At 38.3% G+C, this 16,460-nt stretch overlaps 2 protein-coding genes across 4 annotated transcripts in view; both read left to right on the plus strand.

Moving 5' to 3' along the window:
- The window catches only part of LOC139946972 (uncharacterized), a 145,324-nt gene that overhangs the window by 20,201 nt on the left and 108,663 nt on the right, over positions 1-16,460 (plus strand). The window contains exons 1-4 of one of the 3 annotated variants that reach the window (XM_071944769.1): positions 724-790; positions 4,394-4,580; positions 7,120-7,222; positions 8,550-8,640. In XM_071944769.1, coding sequence (XP_071800870.1) covers positions 4,412-4,580; positions 7,120-7,222; positions 8,550-8,640 — 363 coding nt within the window. In that variant the 5' untranslated portion in view covers positions 724-790; positions 4,394-4,411. Of the gene's footprint in view, positions 1-723; positions 791-1,835; positions 1,935-4,393; positions 4,581-7,119; positions 7,223-8,549; positions 8,641-16,460 lie in introns of those variants that run through there. The other 2 variants (XM_071944770.1, XM_071944768.1) reach the window with 2 other exon arrangements.
- Positions 12,471-14,147, plus strand: LOC139947327 (snaclec coagulation factor X-activating enzyme light chain 2-like). The gene is given in 1 exon segment (XM_071945224.1): positions 12,471-14,147. A coding segment is annotated over 1 exon segment (540 nt). The 5' UTR covers positions 12,471-12,720; the 3' UTR covers positions 13,261-14,147.

The raw sequence follows: 16,460 nt of genomic DNA on the forward strand, positions 1-16,460 counted from the left end.
ACTTTTGGAGGCAGTTGACTTCGCTTAATTTAAAATTAATTGAGCATAGTCCAATCCGAGATGTGTCTGATAAATTCATTCATGGTTGAACAGAAGATCGGTGGATGACCCTCCCTGGCTGCCTCCCTGTACAGCAAAGTGGGATCCATTGAAGCATTTTAAATTGAAGAAAAAAACGTAGACCCTAAGTTGATTGTTAGGATATTAAGGAGTCAGTTTCTGTAAGTCTGTGTTTTGCAGCGAGGGTCGGAAAAACCCTCCTCTGTTTGTCTTTCAAGTCGGAACTTCTTTGTGTTCAGTTTGTTTTGATCTTCTTAAGGTTTCTGTACTGTGGAAAGGTAAAGGTATTATATAAGGAATTGTGAGACCCAAAAAGGAAGTTTTTTCTATCGACACATCGAAAGTCCCAAGGGATGATGGATTCTGTTGTCTTGTTTTTCTTCTTATCTTGTCTGATGCTAATTTACTCTTTTGTTTCCGTAGCTGCGACTTAGAGAATTGTTTGTGGGCATAAAACGATACTCAAATGTTGGGTTAGGCAGGTAAAACACTAATCTTTTATAAGGCAAGACATATCACGTGTACTCGACATGTGATTGTTAATGTCTATAGGTGAACAGTTGAGTGTAGTGGCACGGTAGTTGTTGGTGGATTGGCAAACTTTTAGTGGGATTGTTTGACGTCGGAGATGATGGGAAGAGCTGTTCCTGGAGGAGAGTAAGGACAGGATTGATAATTACTGGAATTTTCTACAACATCATGAAGTGTTTAAAGGCACTGGACACCTTTGGTAATTATGAAAGACCAGTATTCTCACTTGATGTATCCCAACATGTATAAAATAACAAACCTGTGAAGTTTTGGACTCAATTGGTCATCGGAGTTGCAAGAGAATAATGAAAGAAGAAAAAACCCTTGTTGCACAAAAAGTTGTGCTTTCAGATGAAAAGGCTTCAGGCCTGAAGTTTTTTATTATTTGAGTTAGAAATTACCTCTTTCTCAAAAACTTTTGCTCGTTACCAAGTATAAAGTTTTATTTTGAGTAGTTAAACATTATTTTGAGTAATTATGCAAGTGGTGTCCAGTGCCTTTAAAAAAAAAAAAAAATCTAAATTCTTTATTTCAAGAAATGGTGATTGAGATTTTTAACTCAAGGTGATTTTTCATTTTTATTTTGTTTTCAAAAGAAAAGCTCAGAGTCTGTATTGAGTTTATAACCTTTCTAAAATATTGATTGGCATTTTCCTTTTTTTTTAATTGAAAATTGTTTGTACTCTGTTGCTAGATGCTGCCTAAGTAATGCCTCGGAGATCACACCAACTACCAGTCAATCTCCAAGGCAGTACTTAACCAGCATCTAGCAACAAAGCCCAGCAGCCGATTTCACGAAACGCTACGATTAATCCTATCTCAAGTTGGGACGAGTAAGTCATCCTGACTTTAGAATGGGTTCAATGCGTCCCAACGTCTATGGTTACGGAACTTAACTCGTCCAAAGACTTAAGATTAATCCTTAAGTTAGGAAGAGTTTGGTGAAGTCGGCGGGAGATTTCTCCTGAAGACGATCAGAGCAAAACGTTGAGTTGTCAGTCAACCACCGGTTCTTTTCAGTGATTACACATGGTGCTACCGCAAACCTCACCTTAGTATCATTATTATCAACCCCGCACTTGAACTGCTGTTGACTTTGGTCATAGTAACCAACAAAGGTTGTGATTTATAAGTAATATATAAATAGACTTTTAGGCTACTGGCATCATCTTTTGGCTTCACCCCCCCAGGGTAGCCGATAAATCTTTCCTAGCGAACCCCTTCGACCAAGGAATCCCTGTCGTGGTAATCGTACATTTACCTAAACAGGTCTTTAAGATTGTGATTTATCTGGTGTTTAACCCACAAAGTATGACTTGGCTTTTGTTTTCTGGGATTGATTGGTAAGTATACACATCATTTTTTTTTTTTTAGATAGTGAGCACTCTCAGGATTCATGCTATTGTAGGTTTTCAACTTTGTGTGATACACTTTATAGTACAGGAACCATAGACTCGGCGAAAAGTTTTGTATCAAGTCATGATCATGTTGTTGTGTACTTTGATAGATGTTAGCTTTGCTTTGGGGAGTAAGAGTATTTATTGTTTTTACCCTTAAGCCCAGTTCATACTTCCTGCAAATGCGAATGCGATACGAATGTTGACGTCACAAATTCGCAACGAAACTCGCACTGAGTTGTGTTGTGCTCAACTCTCTTGCGAATATCGCAGCGAAAGAAGGGTTGTGACGTCAAATTCACGTCAAATTCGCTTCGCATTCGCATTTGCAGGATGAACTGGGCTTTATTACACTGTATGTGTTCTCAGTAATTTCCAAAGTTCTGTAAAAAAAAAAAAAAAAAAAATGTCCTCCTGGATTTTTTTTCACAGAACTCGGGGAAAGTACTGAGTATACAGTACTTTTAAACAAGTGTAAGGGTCAAAACAAATTATGTGAACTTTTACTCAACAGGATTTACGGAAGACATTACCATATCTATTTCTTCTTGATGCTCTCGATAACACCATTAAAAATATGTGAAATGTTCTGTCACAGTTATCACATTATTTGCAGTTGTATAGACCTTTTTCACGCTGTCACTATCTTGGTCATGTTCCATGTTTTCCATAACAGTAATGAATGCTAACATTCATTGCGCAAACATGGTACCAGACTATTATTTCGTCCAGCCTCAGTTTGGTTACAATGAGTTGGAATGGAGTAAAATCAAGATAGCCACACCATGATAAAGGCAAGAGCTATTGAGAGAAACGTGTCGAAACGTATGCCTCAATTGTGTGGGCCTTAGACGTTAATGAGTCAAAAACTGAATACATAACAGTCAGCAGTCAACATAATTGACATAAAAACCAATTTTTAAGCAGTGTGCAACTAAATGAAGTTGACAACTTCAAGTACCTTTGTGCCCTTGTGAGAGACAGCAAAGGTGAAATCATGAAAGGAATTGGCATGGCATGGGACGGGTGCAACAAAATGACTGCTGTATGGAAATCAGGTCTCAACGGAATTGAAAGACCAAACTACACATCTTCAAATCACTTGTTGTAGAATTAGTTGTAATAAGGTGTGGCTCAGATACATGGACAGTCACGAGGGAACTGGATCTAGGTCTTTAAGAACCGGACGAGAAATTGGATGGGTGTTACGGGGAACTTCTGCCAAAAATGCTTCAATTTTCACCGGAGTCAACACACAACTATACCTATTCTTGTGATGTGTTGTGATTTAGTCCTCGATTCGGACTTTGCTAGAGTCGAAAAACATCAGGCCATTAACTTTTTTTTGAGTCAACATAAATGACAAATACTATGATAAGCTGTATGGCAAATGGCCAAAAACTATTCCATAATAAACAACAGCGTTGTCTGAGTTTTAAGCTGTAGGATTTGAAACTTTGCATGGAGGCATCGGAGGGAGTGTGACATGGAGCTATTATAAAAATGAGTAAAGGCCTAATCAGGTGAGGTTTATGGGAGTGCCGTGTGAAAATCTCCTCAATTTCAATTTCAATTTCAATTCACTTTATAATCCACGATGGGAAATTCATTTTGGCCTTTTATACAACAAATTTACAAAATTTACTTAAAATTATTATGTATCATAAAACAGACAAAAAACACTACAAGCCACAAAGCCTAGAAAAATATATTACATGAAAAGCAGAATTTTAAAAGATTGATTTTACAAAAATATTACAGAAAAACTAACATATAAAAAAATAAAAGGCGGCTACTTCTACTCTAGTACTTCTATTGAACTGAACATTTAGGGGGTGGGTTTCATCTGAAAGAATTGATTCAACTTTATTTAGCATTAGAGATTTGAGTAGTGTTGGTTCTAAAGTAGAACCGATGATTGACAACTTGGATCCTTAATATCTAATGGTCTTCATCAGGAGGAGGATAATTTGGAAAAGTTGCAATCAGAAACTTGTTTTTGTTCAACTTTGGTGTTGTTTCTTTCATGCAGGCATTGCATGGTGAGGTATCAATATATATATATTTGGTTTGCGGTAACACCATGTGTGTGTATCTACTTGCCAGGTGGAGTTTGTTCCTAGAGAACTGTCTTTGGTTATTCTACTACGGCGGAGTAGATTTATCGGATGTTTGGGAGACATCTCAGTTCTGGAAAGAACTGTCCTTATTTTTTAACTGCTACCCGGGCGTAAGGTATAGAAAAATTGGCTGGGACTATTACTTTAGCTAATAGATCGTAATTACCTGCACTACCGCGGAGTCAGTTCTTGAATTGGTCTCAACGTTTCGACTCTGAGCTGGCTCTAGTCATCGTCAGGAGACTGAAGAGATATTATTATTATTATTACTATTATTTGTTGCAGTTAAGCGGGCCGCCTGGCATGAGGATTAAGGATCTAGTAGCAGATGTGACCATGGAGTATGAGATACCTAGACACCGGCTGCGACGAGCTTCTACCCTCGGAATCATCAGAGATGACGTCAGGCTCTCGTCACTGGCACGCCAGGAGATTATCATCGAGTCCAACTGCACTGAAGAATCAGAGGAAGGTGAGTCACAGCAACGACCCCCGTCAAACTTACATTTTTAACATCAAATAAATAAATTTAATAATAAAAAATAAAAAATTATCGACCACAACCTGCAGGGGTTTGGTTTTAAAATGAAACCTACACTCATCGATGAGATTCCTCTGTTTTTTAACGTTATTTTGTGCCCTCCCCCCCTCCCCCCCCCCCAAAAAAAAGATAAAATCCCCAGATTGCAGAGTAGGGCTTTTAAAACCAAAGATAAATGTTATTATATAACTGACATACAGATCCTTGTCATTTGATTGGTGGAACTTACTTCACGTGACATTCACTATTACTCCCATCCGCACCGGCGATCAAAAAGACCTATTCGCCCATGGGGAATAGCATTTCCCATTCAACAGTTAGGATCATCCTTGTTCCCAATGTTTTTGAGCAGTACAGCGCCGCCGCGCCGCTGCTAAAACAAAGGAGCACCTGTGCAAAAGGTTGTGATCCGATTGCTATTAAATTTGTGCTTTGTTGCCGCTACACGGCGCTACATTATATTTGGTTGTTTGTTCCGAACCAGTAATTTGTATGATTTTTCATAATGTTATACTTTTAAAATACATCAAATGACAAGGATCTATATATATATGTCAGTTATATAAAACAAGTACTGAGTGGCTTTAATTCGTGGAATGGAAGCAATGTTATCGCTCGGTAAAATTTGGACTGTTCCATTTCACGAGGCGAAGCCGAGTGAAATGGAACAGTCCAAATTTTACCTTGCGATAATATTCCTCCCATTCCACTCTGAGCCACTCAATATTTGTATAATATTGCCCCTCATGCTCGCATGTTTTTATCAAGCTTGCAGAGTTCAGTTTTTTTTCTCAGCAGCCTATCACATCCTTGTATACTAAAACTGTCTGACTCAAAACTGACTCAGACTCAAAAGTATTTTCGAACACGGTCTACTCTTTCTTCAGTTTTTTGTTTACATGGTAACACAACATTCCAAAACATGTTTGAGTAATGTGCGAGGCTTGATGGTTTATTTGGACCTACCAGCATATTCATTTATCACTCTCTTAGTCTTAGTCATTGTGTAGCAAAAAGCAATAATTTATCTCATATTAAAGGAACACGTTGCCTTGGATCGGTCGAGTTGGTCTTTGAAAAGCGTTTGTAACCATTTTTTATAAAATGCATATTTGGTTAGAAAGATGTTGTAAAAGTAGAATAAATGATCTACACAAATTTCCCTTGAAATCGCGTGGTTTTCGTTTTACTTTGCGAACTAACACGGTCGTCCATTTATGGGAGTCAAGGAGTCAAAAATTTGACTCCCATAAATGGCCGACCGTGTTTGTCGACGAGGAAAAATAAAAACCACGCAATTTCGAGGCATATTTGTGTGGATCATTGTATTCTATACTTAAAACCTCTTTCTAACCGTATGCATTTCATAACAAACGGTTTCAAACGCTTTTTATAGACCAACTCGTCCGATCCAAGGCAACGTGTTCCTTTAATAGGAAAATGTTCTCGGTCTTTTCGTGTTAAAAAGTTACTGGTATTTGTACATTGTACTATGTAGGAATTTAATGAGGTGTTAACATTAATGGTAAAAGCGATTGTTATGTAACAAGTTGCCAACTTGGTTGTTATGACCTGGCTTTTATTATTATCGTTTCTGGTAAAAAAAAAACAAGGGACCTTCACTCCTGTCGTGGCCGAGCGGTCAAGCACACTTTACTCAAACTTTGGTGTTTTTATTGTCAGTGTGGGTTTGAATCCTGGTCATGACACTTGTAACGATTATGGCTTCGTCCTTCAGATGGGGGCGTAAATCCATTTGTATGGTTTGTGTAATGCACGTAACAGAATCTCTCTAACTTCCTGAAAAATCACCTTATCTTTTCAGCCGATGAACAAGTTTACCAATCTCCTGATTATGAAAATGTGTTGTCCCTTTAATGTTGAATGTTTTTAGAAATTGGGATGAAAGCGGGTTTCATTCAGAAGTGGGGTGAAACCAGGGCAAAATACCACTTAGCGAGCCCAGGATTCTCCCCCATTCACAAGCTAACGTATTTGGCCGATGCTCGCAAAATGTGGGTCGCTAGGCGCAAATACATGTAGCAGCCGTTCACAAAAAAAATAACATTCAAGATCAGAACGGCCAGAATCAGATTGCGCTTGCAGTAAGGCTTTTAAAACCAAAGGATGAACACGAAAGTGAAAAACATTATGAGGATTTTATTTAAATTTAGCATCTTAGGCCAAGCATCCAAAATGCTCCCCCCTCCCAGTTATTCAAATAACCCTGTAAGCTGATCTTTGTGTTAGTGACTTTATAATAGATGTTAAATTTGCATCGGGGATAAGAATATTAATTTTGTTTTTACCCATACACCAATGTGTGTTAGCACTGTTTACTCGGTACTCTCGAGTCCTGTGTGACTTTGTTTTATAAACTTTTGTCAGTTGAAAAAAAAATATAAACACAGAATATGTTGTCTTTTTAACTACTGTCGTGTACTTTTAAAAATACTTTGTTGCCCCACAGACGCCGACAAGAGATTGAGCGTCTTAAATGAGATCATCTCATCGGAGAGGGGTTACTGTAATTTATTGCAGACCATCTTCACAACCTACAAGGAACCATTAAGGTGCGTTTCTCAACAGAAAATTAAACCTTACGATTTCAAAGATTTTTATGAAAAATTTCCTTGCCATTAGCTAAATGTAATCACCTTTCTATACTGCAACAAAATTGATTAATTTATTCAGGATTATTGGTTCATTTATTGACCAATTAAATCCCGGATGAGTCGCCATCATATAGGCCTACAAATTATTAAAATACATTTTTTTTTTTTTTTTTTTTTAAATATAAACATAACAATTACAAACTTGGATTGAAATGAAAAGAGTCAGCAAACTGCTCACCAACAAAAGGGCCTACAGTATAAATGCCAATTGTTTCCTAGTGCCTGATAAGTGTCGACCCTAGCAGAGTCTTTCTGAACAGGCTGCATGAGAAAGACTCTGCTAGGGTTGAAACATCAGGGCACTAACTATTTCTTTTGCAAATAAACATTAATGTGTGAAAAAGGAAGATATTTATAGTGTGCAAACAAAGGAAATATTTTAAGTTTGTTGTTGTTGTTATGTTCTTAACAAACTTTTTAAAACAAAGACTTAACAAGTGTTTTTTTGTACAATGCATGTGCCACTCTGAAAAAAATCTCAAGATGACCACCTGAAAATTCCCACCAAGCTTGCAAAAATCCATACACTAGGGCCTAACCCCTATGATCTCAGTAAATTTCATGAATTCGTCAAAAAAAAATGATGATACAATATTGAAGCTGTCCCAAAAGGGGCAATCCTTTAAATTTTAATCTTTTTCTAAAACTAATACAAGCTGGTACATCCGAATCTTGTTATTACTCAAACTGAATACTGCCCTCTCTTGGCCAATCGTTATTAGTCTAAGTTTGGAGTTTGTGTATGATAGAGCCATCCATACAGCTTGAGAAATTGTTTGTTGTGTTTATCAACAAATGTAGTTGGCCTAGGTGCTGGGGGGTGGGGGTCTAGGTTATAGACAACAATTACACAAGTTTCAATTAATGTTACTATTTAAGATTAAATTAATGTGTAGCAAATGAAAGAAACTTGTGGTTTGGAACACAGTGGGCATGTTCTTCATTATAAAACATTGCTTGTTCACGCTGATCTGTACTCCCCAAAATGTTAATGAATTAATCTTCGCTCAGGCCTGTATATATGCTTCTTTTTTGAAAGGGCAAGGGCACCAAGCATTTTCTCCTTGGTGAAGGGCATCCTATAAGAAAACTGTCAATTTCTACTGGATCATTTCAAGGGCACCAATGACCAGGGGGCATGGAGGCAATCACATTTGTTGCCTCTGTGACTATCATGCCTGTTCGCTATAAAAACAAATTTAATTCTCCTTTTTTGTACCTACAGAAAGTCGCCGTCCATGCCCAAATCGGATCATAACCGGATATTCTCCAATGTGAAGCAGATGGTCACCACTAGTGCAACCTTCTTAACGGAGGTACGTACCAATACTTCTATTCAACCCGTTGCCCGCCGGTCTGCCTGCCAGTATGTCGCAGACTCTGATGAGTCAAGTTGTCGCAGGCAGGCTGTCTGCAATGGTTGTACATGAATGGGAGATTCCTCCATGTCCACATGCCTTTTCTGTGCTCCATGGCCTATGTACTTTTTTACACAAACATAACTAAGACAGAATACCGGTTAAAAAAGCCCCCCCCCCCCCCCCGCCCCATATTGTATCATTATCATTAGTTTATAAATGTTGCATACTTGGGAAGATGTCATGCCTTTGACACACAAAGTACAATGCTTGTGTAACTTTTTTTATAATCCTGAGGTATGTGCGAATATTTCTCTTCAACTTTAAAGTGCATCTTTTGTGCCTGTTGTCCGCCAGCTAGTCTGCTCGCAAGTATGCTCGCCATTCTGTCGCGGACTGTACACCAAGGAAGGCTACATGTTTCATGTAATTAAATTTTTGTTCCCTTCTCCTAATCACTTGTTATTGCTGTGATGTTGTTTTTTTACAAAGTACACAGTATCAAAATACTATAAAAGTATTATTGTTATTAAAGGAAACTGATTGGGTAAAGTTTGTAAATAATTTAGTTCAGGCTGAACAAAGAAAACCTTTCCTTGAGCAGGACTTGACCTCCGGGTTAACGCGTTCCACCACCCGAGCAACATGTATCGAGCAACATGTATCTAGTCATAATGTTGGCAGTCTCTCTCGAGTGTTTAGTCAATATCTTTGGTCGGGTGCCATTCAGAAGCCATACAACCATTAACTGTTGTGTAACAAGGGATCATACCCAAGTTTAGATACTCGCTTGCTTCATTGAACTGAAACCATTCATTCTTCGGGGCCACTCAAGTTGATCTAATAAACATGTCGGGAGGACTCTAATACATTAAACCAGTTTGTCAGTTAACAATCCAACCAATCAAGGCCTGCAACCAGCTACTCTTGTTTACTTTTTGTTTTGTAAAAGAGAACAGAAAAAGTCGGCAAACTACAAAGGCAGAGTCGTACTTTTATGTCAGTGTTTTTATAACTCTTTGTATTGTAGAGATTTATTTTTTACATTGAACTCATTATGAGCGCAATGAGGTGTGCTCATTTTAGTACAACTTACTGGTATCATAATTTTTATGACGAACATGTAGTTCATCATTGATCAACATTAGGATTTCAAGGAACAATACCCCAGTTGATCGACCTGTATTAGTTGTGTTTTTGAAAAAGAGGAGGATGAGGGCCTTTTTATTTTAAAATTGTTATGACTGCAAGGTTAAAAAAAAAAAAAAAATCAAGGAGATCAGAGCCAGACTAAAAAGTTGCTGGCTGTTTAGAACTTATAAAAGTCTGAAATACGGTTATTTAATCAATTGAAAGAATGGTGTCAAGATTAAGTGAACATTAAATGAGTAAAAGAAAGTGTTTTGGGGTACGCCAAAGGGGGAAAAAAGAAAAGAAAAAACAAAGGATGCTGCTACCAAATAGCATGCCTTAACCTGCTGGTACAACCATGTGTACATCTTTTTTGAGAGGAGTGTTGGCTCTAAAAAGATCCAGTGTGGTCTTGGCATTTCAAAACGGTGTTCTCTGCTCGTCTTCAGGACAAAATAACTAAACGATAAAGTTGAAAACCCAGAAAAGAACATATTTAAAGCAAGTGCTTCATTGACTGCATATTGCGCCATGATAGCACCTTGTAAACCATTACATGGTGCTATGTAAAAAGGAATAGGTCCCATAACTCGATCAAACATTGTCCCACATACCTTGCAGGAAAATATTGTTTTGTTAGAGCGAATTGAGCTTCACTGAGTGACGGAAATGCGCGCTATATATGAAGCTGCTATAATGATATTACTATTATTACATTATATTATTTATTTAAAACCATTAAATTTTTATTATTTTTATTTTACTGGCTGAAAGAAATTGATTGTGAAAACTGTGGCATTTATAAGAAATAGGGTTCAAAAGATAAGGAGCAAGACCATTTCTAACTTTAAAAACAAGGAGAAGGACTATGAATGTGTTTAGTTTGTTCAGATAATTGAGCGCTGCACTTTTTGGAAGAGAATGGTGGATTGTTACTGGTCAGTAAAGGAGGCTGTTACAATAATCACATGATCTGTTTATAGTGCAACATTCAGTCTGCCCTTTTGCAGTAACTAAAAATAATAGCTATAGGAAGCAATTTAACACATGTGTGTCAGCTTTTATTAAAACAAATTTACTCTTGAGTCTTTCTTTTCTCGGAGTTATTCCAGTGATAACAAATAATTTTATTTGTATAAAATGCTGCACACTCTTTAAGCAGAGTTTGAAGACTGTTTTCTTTGAAAGGTTGAAAGGAAACCCTGTTGTTATAAGACATTTTATCTGTCTGAAGTGTTGAAAAAAAAGGACACTGAACTTTTTCATAAATTGTTGAAAAAAAGTACACAGGCCTGATTTTTTTTTAATCACTTCTGATCAAAATGTTTGATGGATTCAGACCTGAGCGCAATTCAAAAAAATTCTTGCGGTGCAGCAATGAATGTTTTACATGGACTTTAGGCAGGAACAAATGTACTGTGAAAAATCAAGGTGGATATAGATGAAGCAGCTCTACATGAAGTTGGTCCAAGTTCGGATGGTCAGAAAAAAAGTGTAAATATTTGAAGCAGTAGTCGTTTGGAAATTTCCACATTAAAATATATTGTGTGCTCTTTCCAATTGTATACAATAAGTTGGGGTATTTGCAATTGGCAGTAGCAAATGAATACTTATTGTGATGCAGCAATAAGCACTATTGGCTTAGGCAGCTCTATTAATTGTGACAAGTTTGAAGGTTTGAAAAAAAAGTTGATTGATTGAAATATAGGATTGTAAAGACCGATGTTTGCCGGGTATGGAGGTATTGTCTGAAGAAGTCTGGGGGAATGTCCCACATTAGTTGAACTTGTCTTTCTTCCTTAGAGGGGGGACGTGGCGTGACTTGTTCACTCAATTTCTTGCACCTTTCTATCTGTTAAAGGCTAACAATTGATTGCGCTCCACGCACGTGTTCAATATCTCACATGCAGACATTAGTTGAACTTGTTTTTCTTCCTTTTACGCTGAACTCTATAAAGTGATCCTGTATTGCCATAGAGAGTGGAAATACATGGCCATGACTTTTTCACTCAATTTCTTGCCCTTTTCTATTCTGTACAAGCTGACAATTAGTTTGCGCTCAAGGCACGTGTACAATATCTCACAGGCACACACTATTTGAACTTGTCTTTCTTCTTTTTGCTCTGAACTCTAAGTGCAAGCCATAGATGGGGGAAATATGTGGCGTGATTTTTTCACTAAATTTCTTGCACTTTTCTATTCTGTAAAAGGCTGACAATAGTTTGCGCTCCATGCACGTGTTCAATATCTCACAGGCAGACACCATTTGAACTTTGTTTTTCTTCCTTTTACACTGAACTCTAAGTGATCCTGTAAGCCATAGAGTAGAAATACATGGCGTGACTTCACTCAATTTTTTGCGCTTTTCTATTCTGTAAAAGCTGACAATTAGTTTGCGCTCCACACTCATGTTCAATATATCTCACAGGCACACATTAGTTGAAGTTGTCTTTTTTCCTTCTACACCTGTAAGCCGTAGAGAGTGGACATGCCTAGCGTGACTTTTTCACCCAATTTGGTACACTTTTCTTTTCTGTTAACGCAGACAAAAGTTTGCGCTCCGCGCACGTGTTCGATATCTCACAATCACTCACGAAAAGTCACGTTTAGGGACTGGATGGGGGTGGGGGGGGGGAGAATGGATTATTGAATGGGTTTTTAAGAGAATCTTTTGACAAGGTTAAAGTGTCTGCGGGAAAAATGGTTTATATGTCTGGGATGCCTTTGAATAACAAATAATAACCAGACACAATGGAAATTTAAAAACATTTTTTACCTCAGGGACTAGGGCAACCATTAAAATGCTGTATAAGTTTGTTCTCAGAAAACAGACACGTTCATCTAAAGCAGAGAGTTTTCCGTTCGTTCATTATACTCTATTGAGTTTGAGTTCCGTTATAGTCTGCGATGGCGTTTCAGAAGGTTTGTTTCTTGATGTGGCAGTTGATTGGTCTTGGATTGGCCCAAACTGATGGTCCAGTCGGACAGATAGAGACCAGGGAGTTAGAAGCGATACGCCAAGCATCATGCCCACACAACTATCAGGTGTACAATAACTTCTGCTATCGGGTCTTTAACACTCCGAAAACATGGGACCAAGCCGAATACGCATGCAGACTGGAGGAGGGACCAAATGGACAGGGTCATCTTGTGTCCATTCTTAGCGAGGAGGAGAACATTTACGTGACTCAGCTTTGACTATCAACCAGTGAACCAGCCACAAACTTTGCTACTAGTGCTAGAGCAGCTTGGATCGGACTGAGTGATACAGATAGTGATGGGAACATTGGTTTCCTTTGGTCTGACGGGGAGGCCTTTGGCTACAGTGATTTGAAGCGTCCACCCAACAGAGACACATTCTGTGCGTTTCTAGTTCATCGTGGAGGCTTTTGGACAACCGATTCCTGCGAGATGCGAAGGCGCTTCATTTGCAAGGTTCCGCTGTGAATCTCAGTGACTGTCAGCTGCAGCTGCCAACTACAATCCCGGCCATATCTCGCTTGGCCCCCCCCCCCCCCCCCCGCACCAGGGCTCCGTGCCCCCTTTCAATGTTAGCTCTCATTGCGCAGTCTACGCTCCCATCGACATTGAGTGGGACGGGGGAGAGTCATGTTGTGAATGGGTGGCCCAAGCATTAAGGCCGGGATTGTAGCTCGACACACCGTCATGGTACTCCGTACATCACTCAGAACATTCTCAAGTTGCTTCCCGAGTTATCAAAACAATTAATTGCTTTCAATATAAGTAGGACTTGAAACTTTGCATGGTGGAAATACGATATAGCAAGGTTTCCAGTAACACCATGTAATGATAATCTCTAATTGAGTCGGGGTGGTTCTGAAAAGAAAACCGTAGGTTTCAACTCAACGCTTCGATCAGTATGCTCTGATTGTCTTCTAGATAGCTTTCAATATAGTCAGCCACTATAAGGCGCAAATTAGTTTATTTCTGGTGTATTTGTTTTTGCGACTTTTATTAAGATGTATATTTGTATTGTAATTTTTAGATTAATAAATTTGTAGCAATTTAGCCCCTGAGCTCCCAAAAATACATTGTTTTAACAAATTAGAAATAAATAATATTAAATAATATTAAATAATATTTAAAGTCAGCACCATGTCTACGCCCTCGTAACTCATTCAAATATTCCTACTTTTTTTCCAAGCATAAAATATCATGCCTGCGAGCTTTCTAGCCTGTTGTTATAATAGATGTTAAATTTGCATCGGGGATAAATAATATTAATTTTGGTTTTTACCCATACACCGATGTGTGTTAGCACTGTATACTCAGTACTTTCTCGAGTCCTGTGAAAAAATACCACAGGCATGTTAACTCGGGCCTGTTGTTGTGTCAACATTTTTGGGATGGGGTGGGGTGAGGTGGGGGGGGGGGGGGGGGTTAGTCCAAAGTCGTATAACCTAACCAGTATACTGCTGGATGCAGGCCCGGCTACAATGCAACATGGAAAATGCCAGTAAAAACAGGGGGATTACTATTATGTTAAAATTAGCTGTCAATAAAAAAAAAGGGGATTACTAAGTTAAAATTAGCTGTCAATAAAAAAAGGTCTCTTCAATGGTATATAATAATGTTTGTATACATTTGATTGGATTTGTTTGGAGATTGTTTTTTGTTTAGGTAGACAAAACCTTTTACGGCTTAACGCTAGCAATGTCCGGGCCAATTAAATCAACCCAAATTTGGGGTCTGTGTATTTTTAGCAGGGCGTTAGCGCTAAATGAATTTATTTTCGTTGGTTTCAACACACTGCACATGGCCTTAAAATGAACTTTAGTGAAAGTTCAAGTTGAGACCAAAATGGGAGTTTGAGAATTCAGCTTTGAACTTGTGTACATGCCTCGACTGGAGTAATTGTTTCCTTGTAGCACTTGTGATTGCAATAGTGCGTGACATTTATACAATTAGAAATACGAGGGCTTTGCTAGGATTCATTGAACTTTGTCCGCTGTTTTTGCAGTTTTGAACTTTATATATGCCCAGGTTTTCCAAAATTGTGTGCGAAAAAAATGAAATAAAAAAGTTTTTCTCACCAAACAAAATGTTTTGTGCTGATTTGTGTTGCATTGGTCAATCTCAAAGAGTAACTGACCTACCAAATTTGGGTAAAACTAAAAAAATTCAGACAAATAAAAGGGAAAAAAAAGAAATTTACTTTTAAAAGACTTTTTTACCCGACTCCTGGGTGCACAATTCTTTTTAATTTGGTTATACTTTGGACTTTCATTCTTTGGACTTATTCGCCAATTCAAATGGGAAGACTGAAAGAAATTCTTTGCAACTCACTATAAAAAAAAAAGAAACTTTACTTTTTAAGTGACAGGGGTATCTAAAAAACATGGGATGGAAAGTATTGTGGCACCCCATCTCAAACTTAAAGTGAACCAGTAACTACCCATAATCAGCCTACAATTCACATCCCATCTCGCCACTGAAGTGAACCAGTAACTGCCCATCAGCTCAGGATGAAGCGAACCAGTAACTACCAATCAGCTTACAATTCACCCTTGAAGTGAACTAGTAACTACCCATCAGCTTAGGATTCGCATCACAGTGGACACTATTGGTAATTGTCAAAGACCAGTCTTCTCATTTGATGTATCTCAACATATACATAAAATAACAAACCTGTGAAAATTTAAAATTGAGCTCAATCAGTCGTCGAACTTGCGAGATAATAATAAAAGAAAAAATACCCTTGTCACATGAAGTTGTGTGTAATTAGATAGTTGATTTTGAGACCTCAAGTTCTAAACTTGAGGTCTCGAAATCAACTTCGTGGGAAATTACTTCTTTCTCGAAAACTATGGCACTTCAGAGGGAGCCTTTTCACACAATGTTTTATACCATCAACCTCTCCCCATTACTCGTCACCAAGAAAGGTTTTACGCTAATAATTATTTTGAGTAATTACCAATAGTGTCCACTGCCTTTAAGTGAACCAGTAACTCCCCATCAGCTCCCATCTCACCCTTGAAGTGAACTGGTAACTTAAGATTTACAACCCTTCTCACACAAGTGAACACAAGTGAACCAGTAACTACCCATCAGCTAAGGATTTGCATCCCATCTCAACCTTAAAGTGAACCAGTAACTACCCATCAGCTAAGGATTTGCATCCCATCTCAACCTTAAAGTGAACCAGTAACTCCCCATCAGCTCCCGTCTCACCCTTGAAGTGAACTGGTAACTTAAGATTTACAACCCATCTCACACAAGTGAACACAAGTGAACCAGTAACTACCCTTCAGCTAAGGATTTGCATCCCATCTCAACCTTAAAGTGAACCAGTAACTACCCATCAGCTAAGGATTTGCATCCCATCTCAACCTTAAAGTGAACCAGTAACTACCCTTCAGCTAAGGATTTGCATCCCATCTCAACCTTAAAGTGAACCAGTAACTACCCATCAGCTTAGGATTTGCATCCCATCTCAACCTTAAAGTGAACCAGTAACTCCCCATTAGCTCCTATCTCACTCTTGAAGTGAACTGGTAACTTAAGATTTACAACCCATCTCACAATTGAAGTGAACCAGTAACTACCCATCAGCGTACAATTCACATCCCATTCTTCCCTTTGAAGTGAACCAGTAACTACCCATTAGCTCCCATCTCACCCTTGAA

The sequence above is a fragment of the Asterias amurensis genome, chromosome 14 (assembly GCF_032118995.1).
Source record: "Asterias amurensis chromosome 14, ASM3211899v1".
Lineage (NCBI taxonomy): Eukaryota > Metazoa > Echinodermata > Asteroidea > Forcipulatida > Asteriidae > Asterias > Asterias amurensis.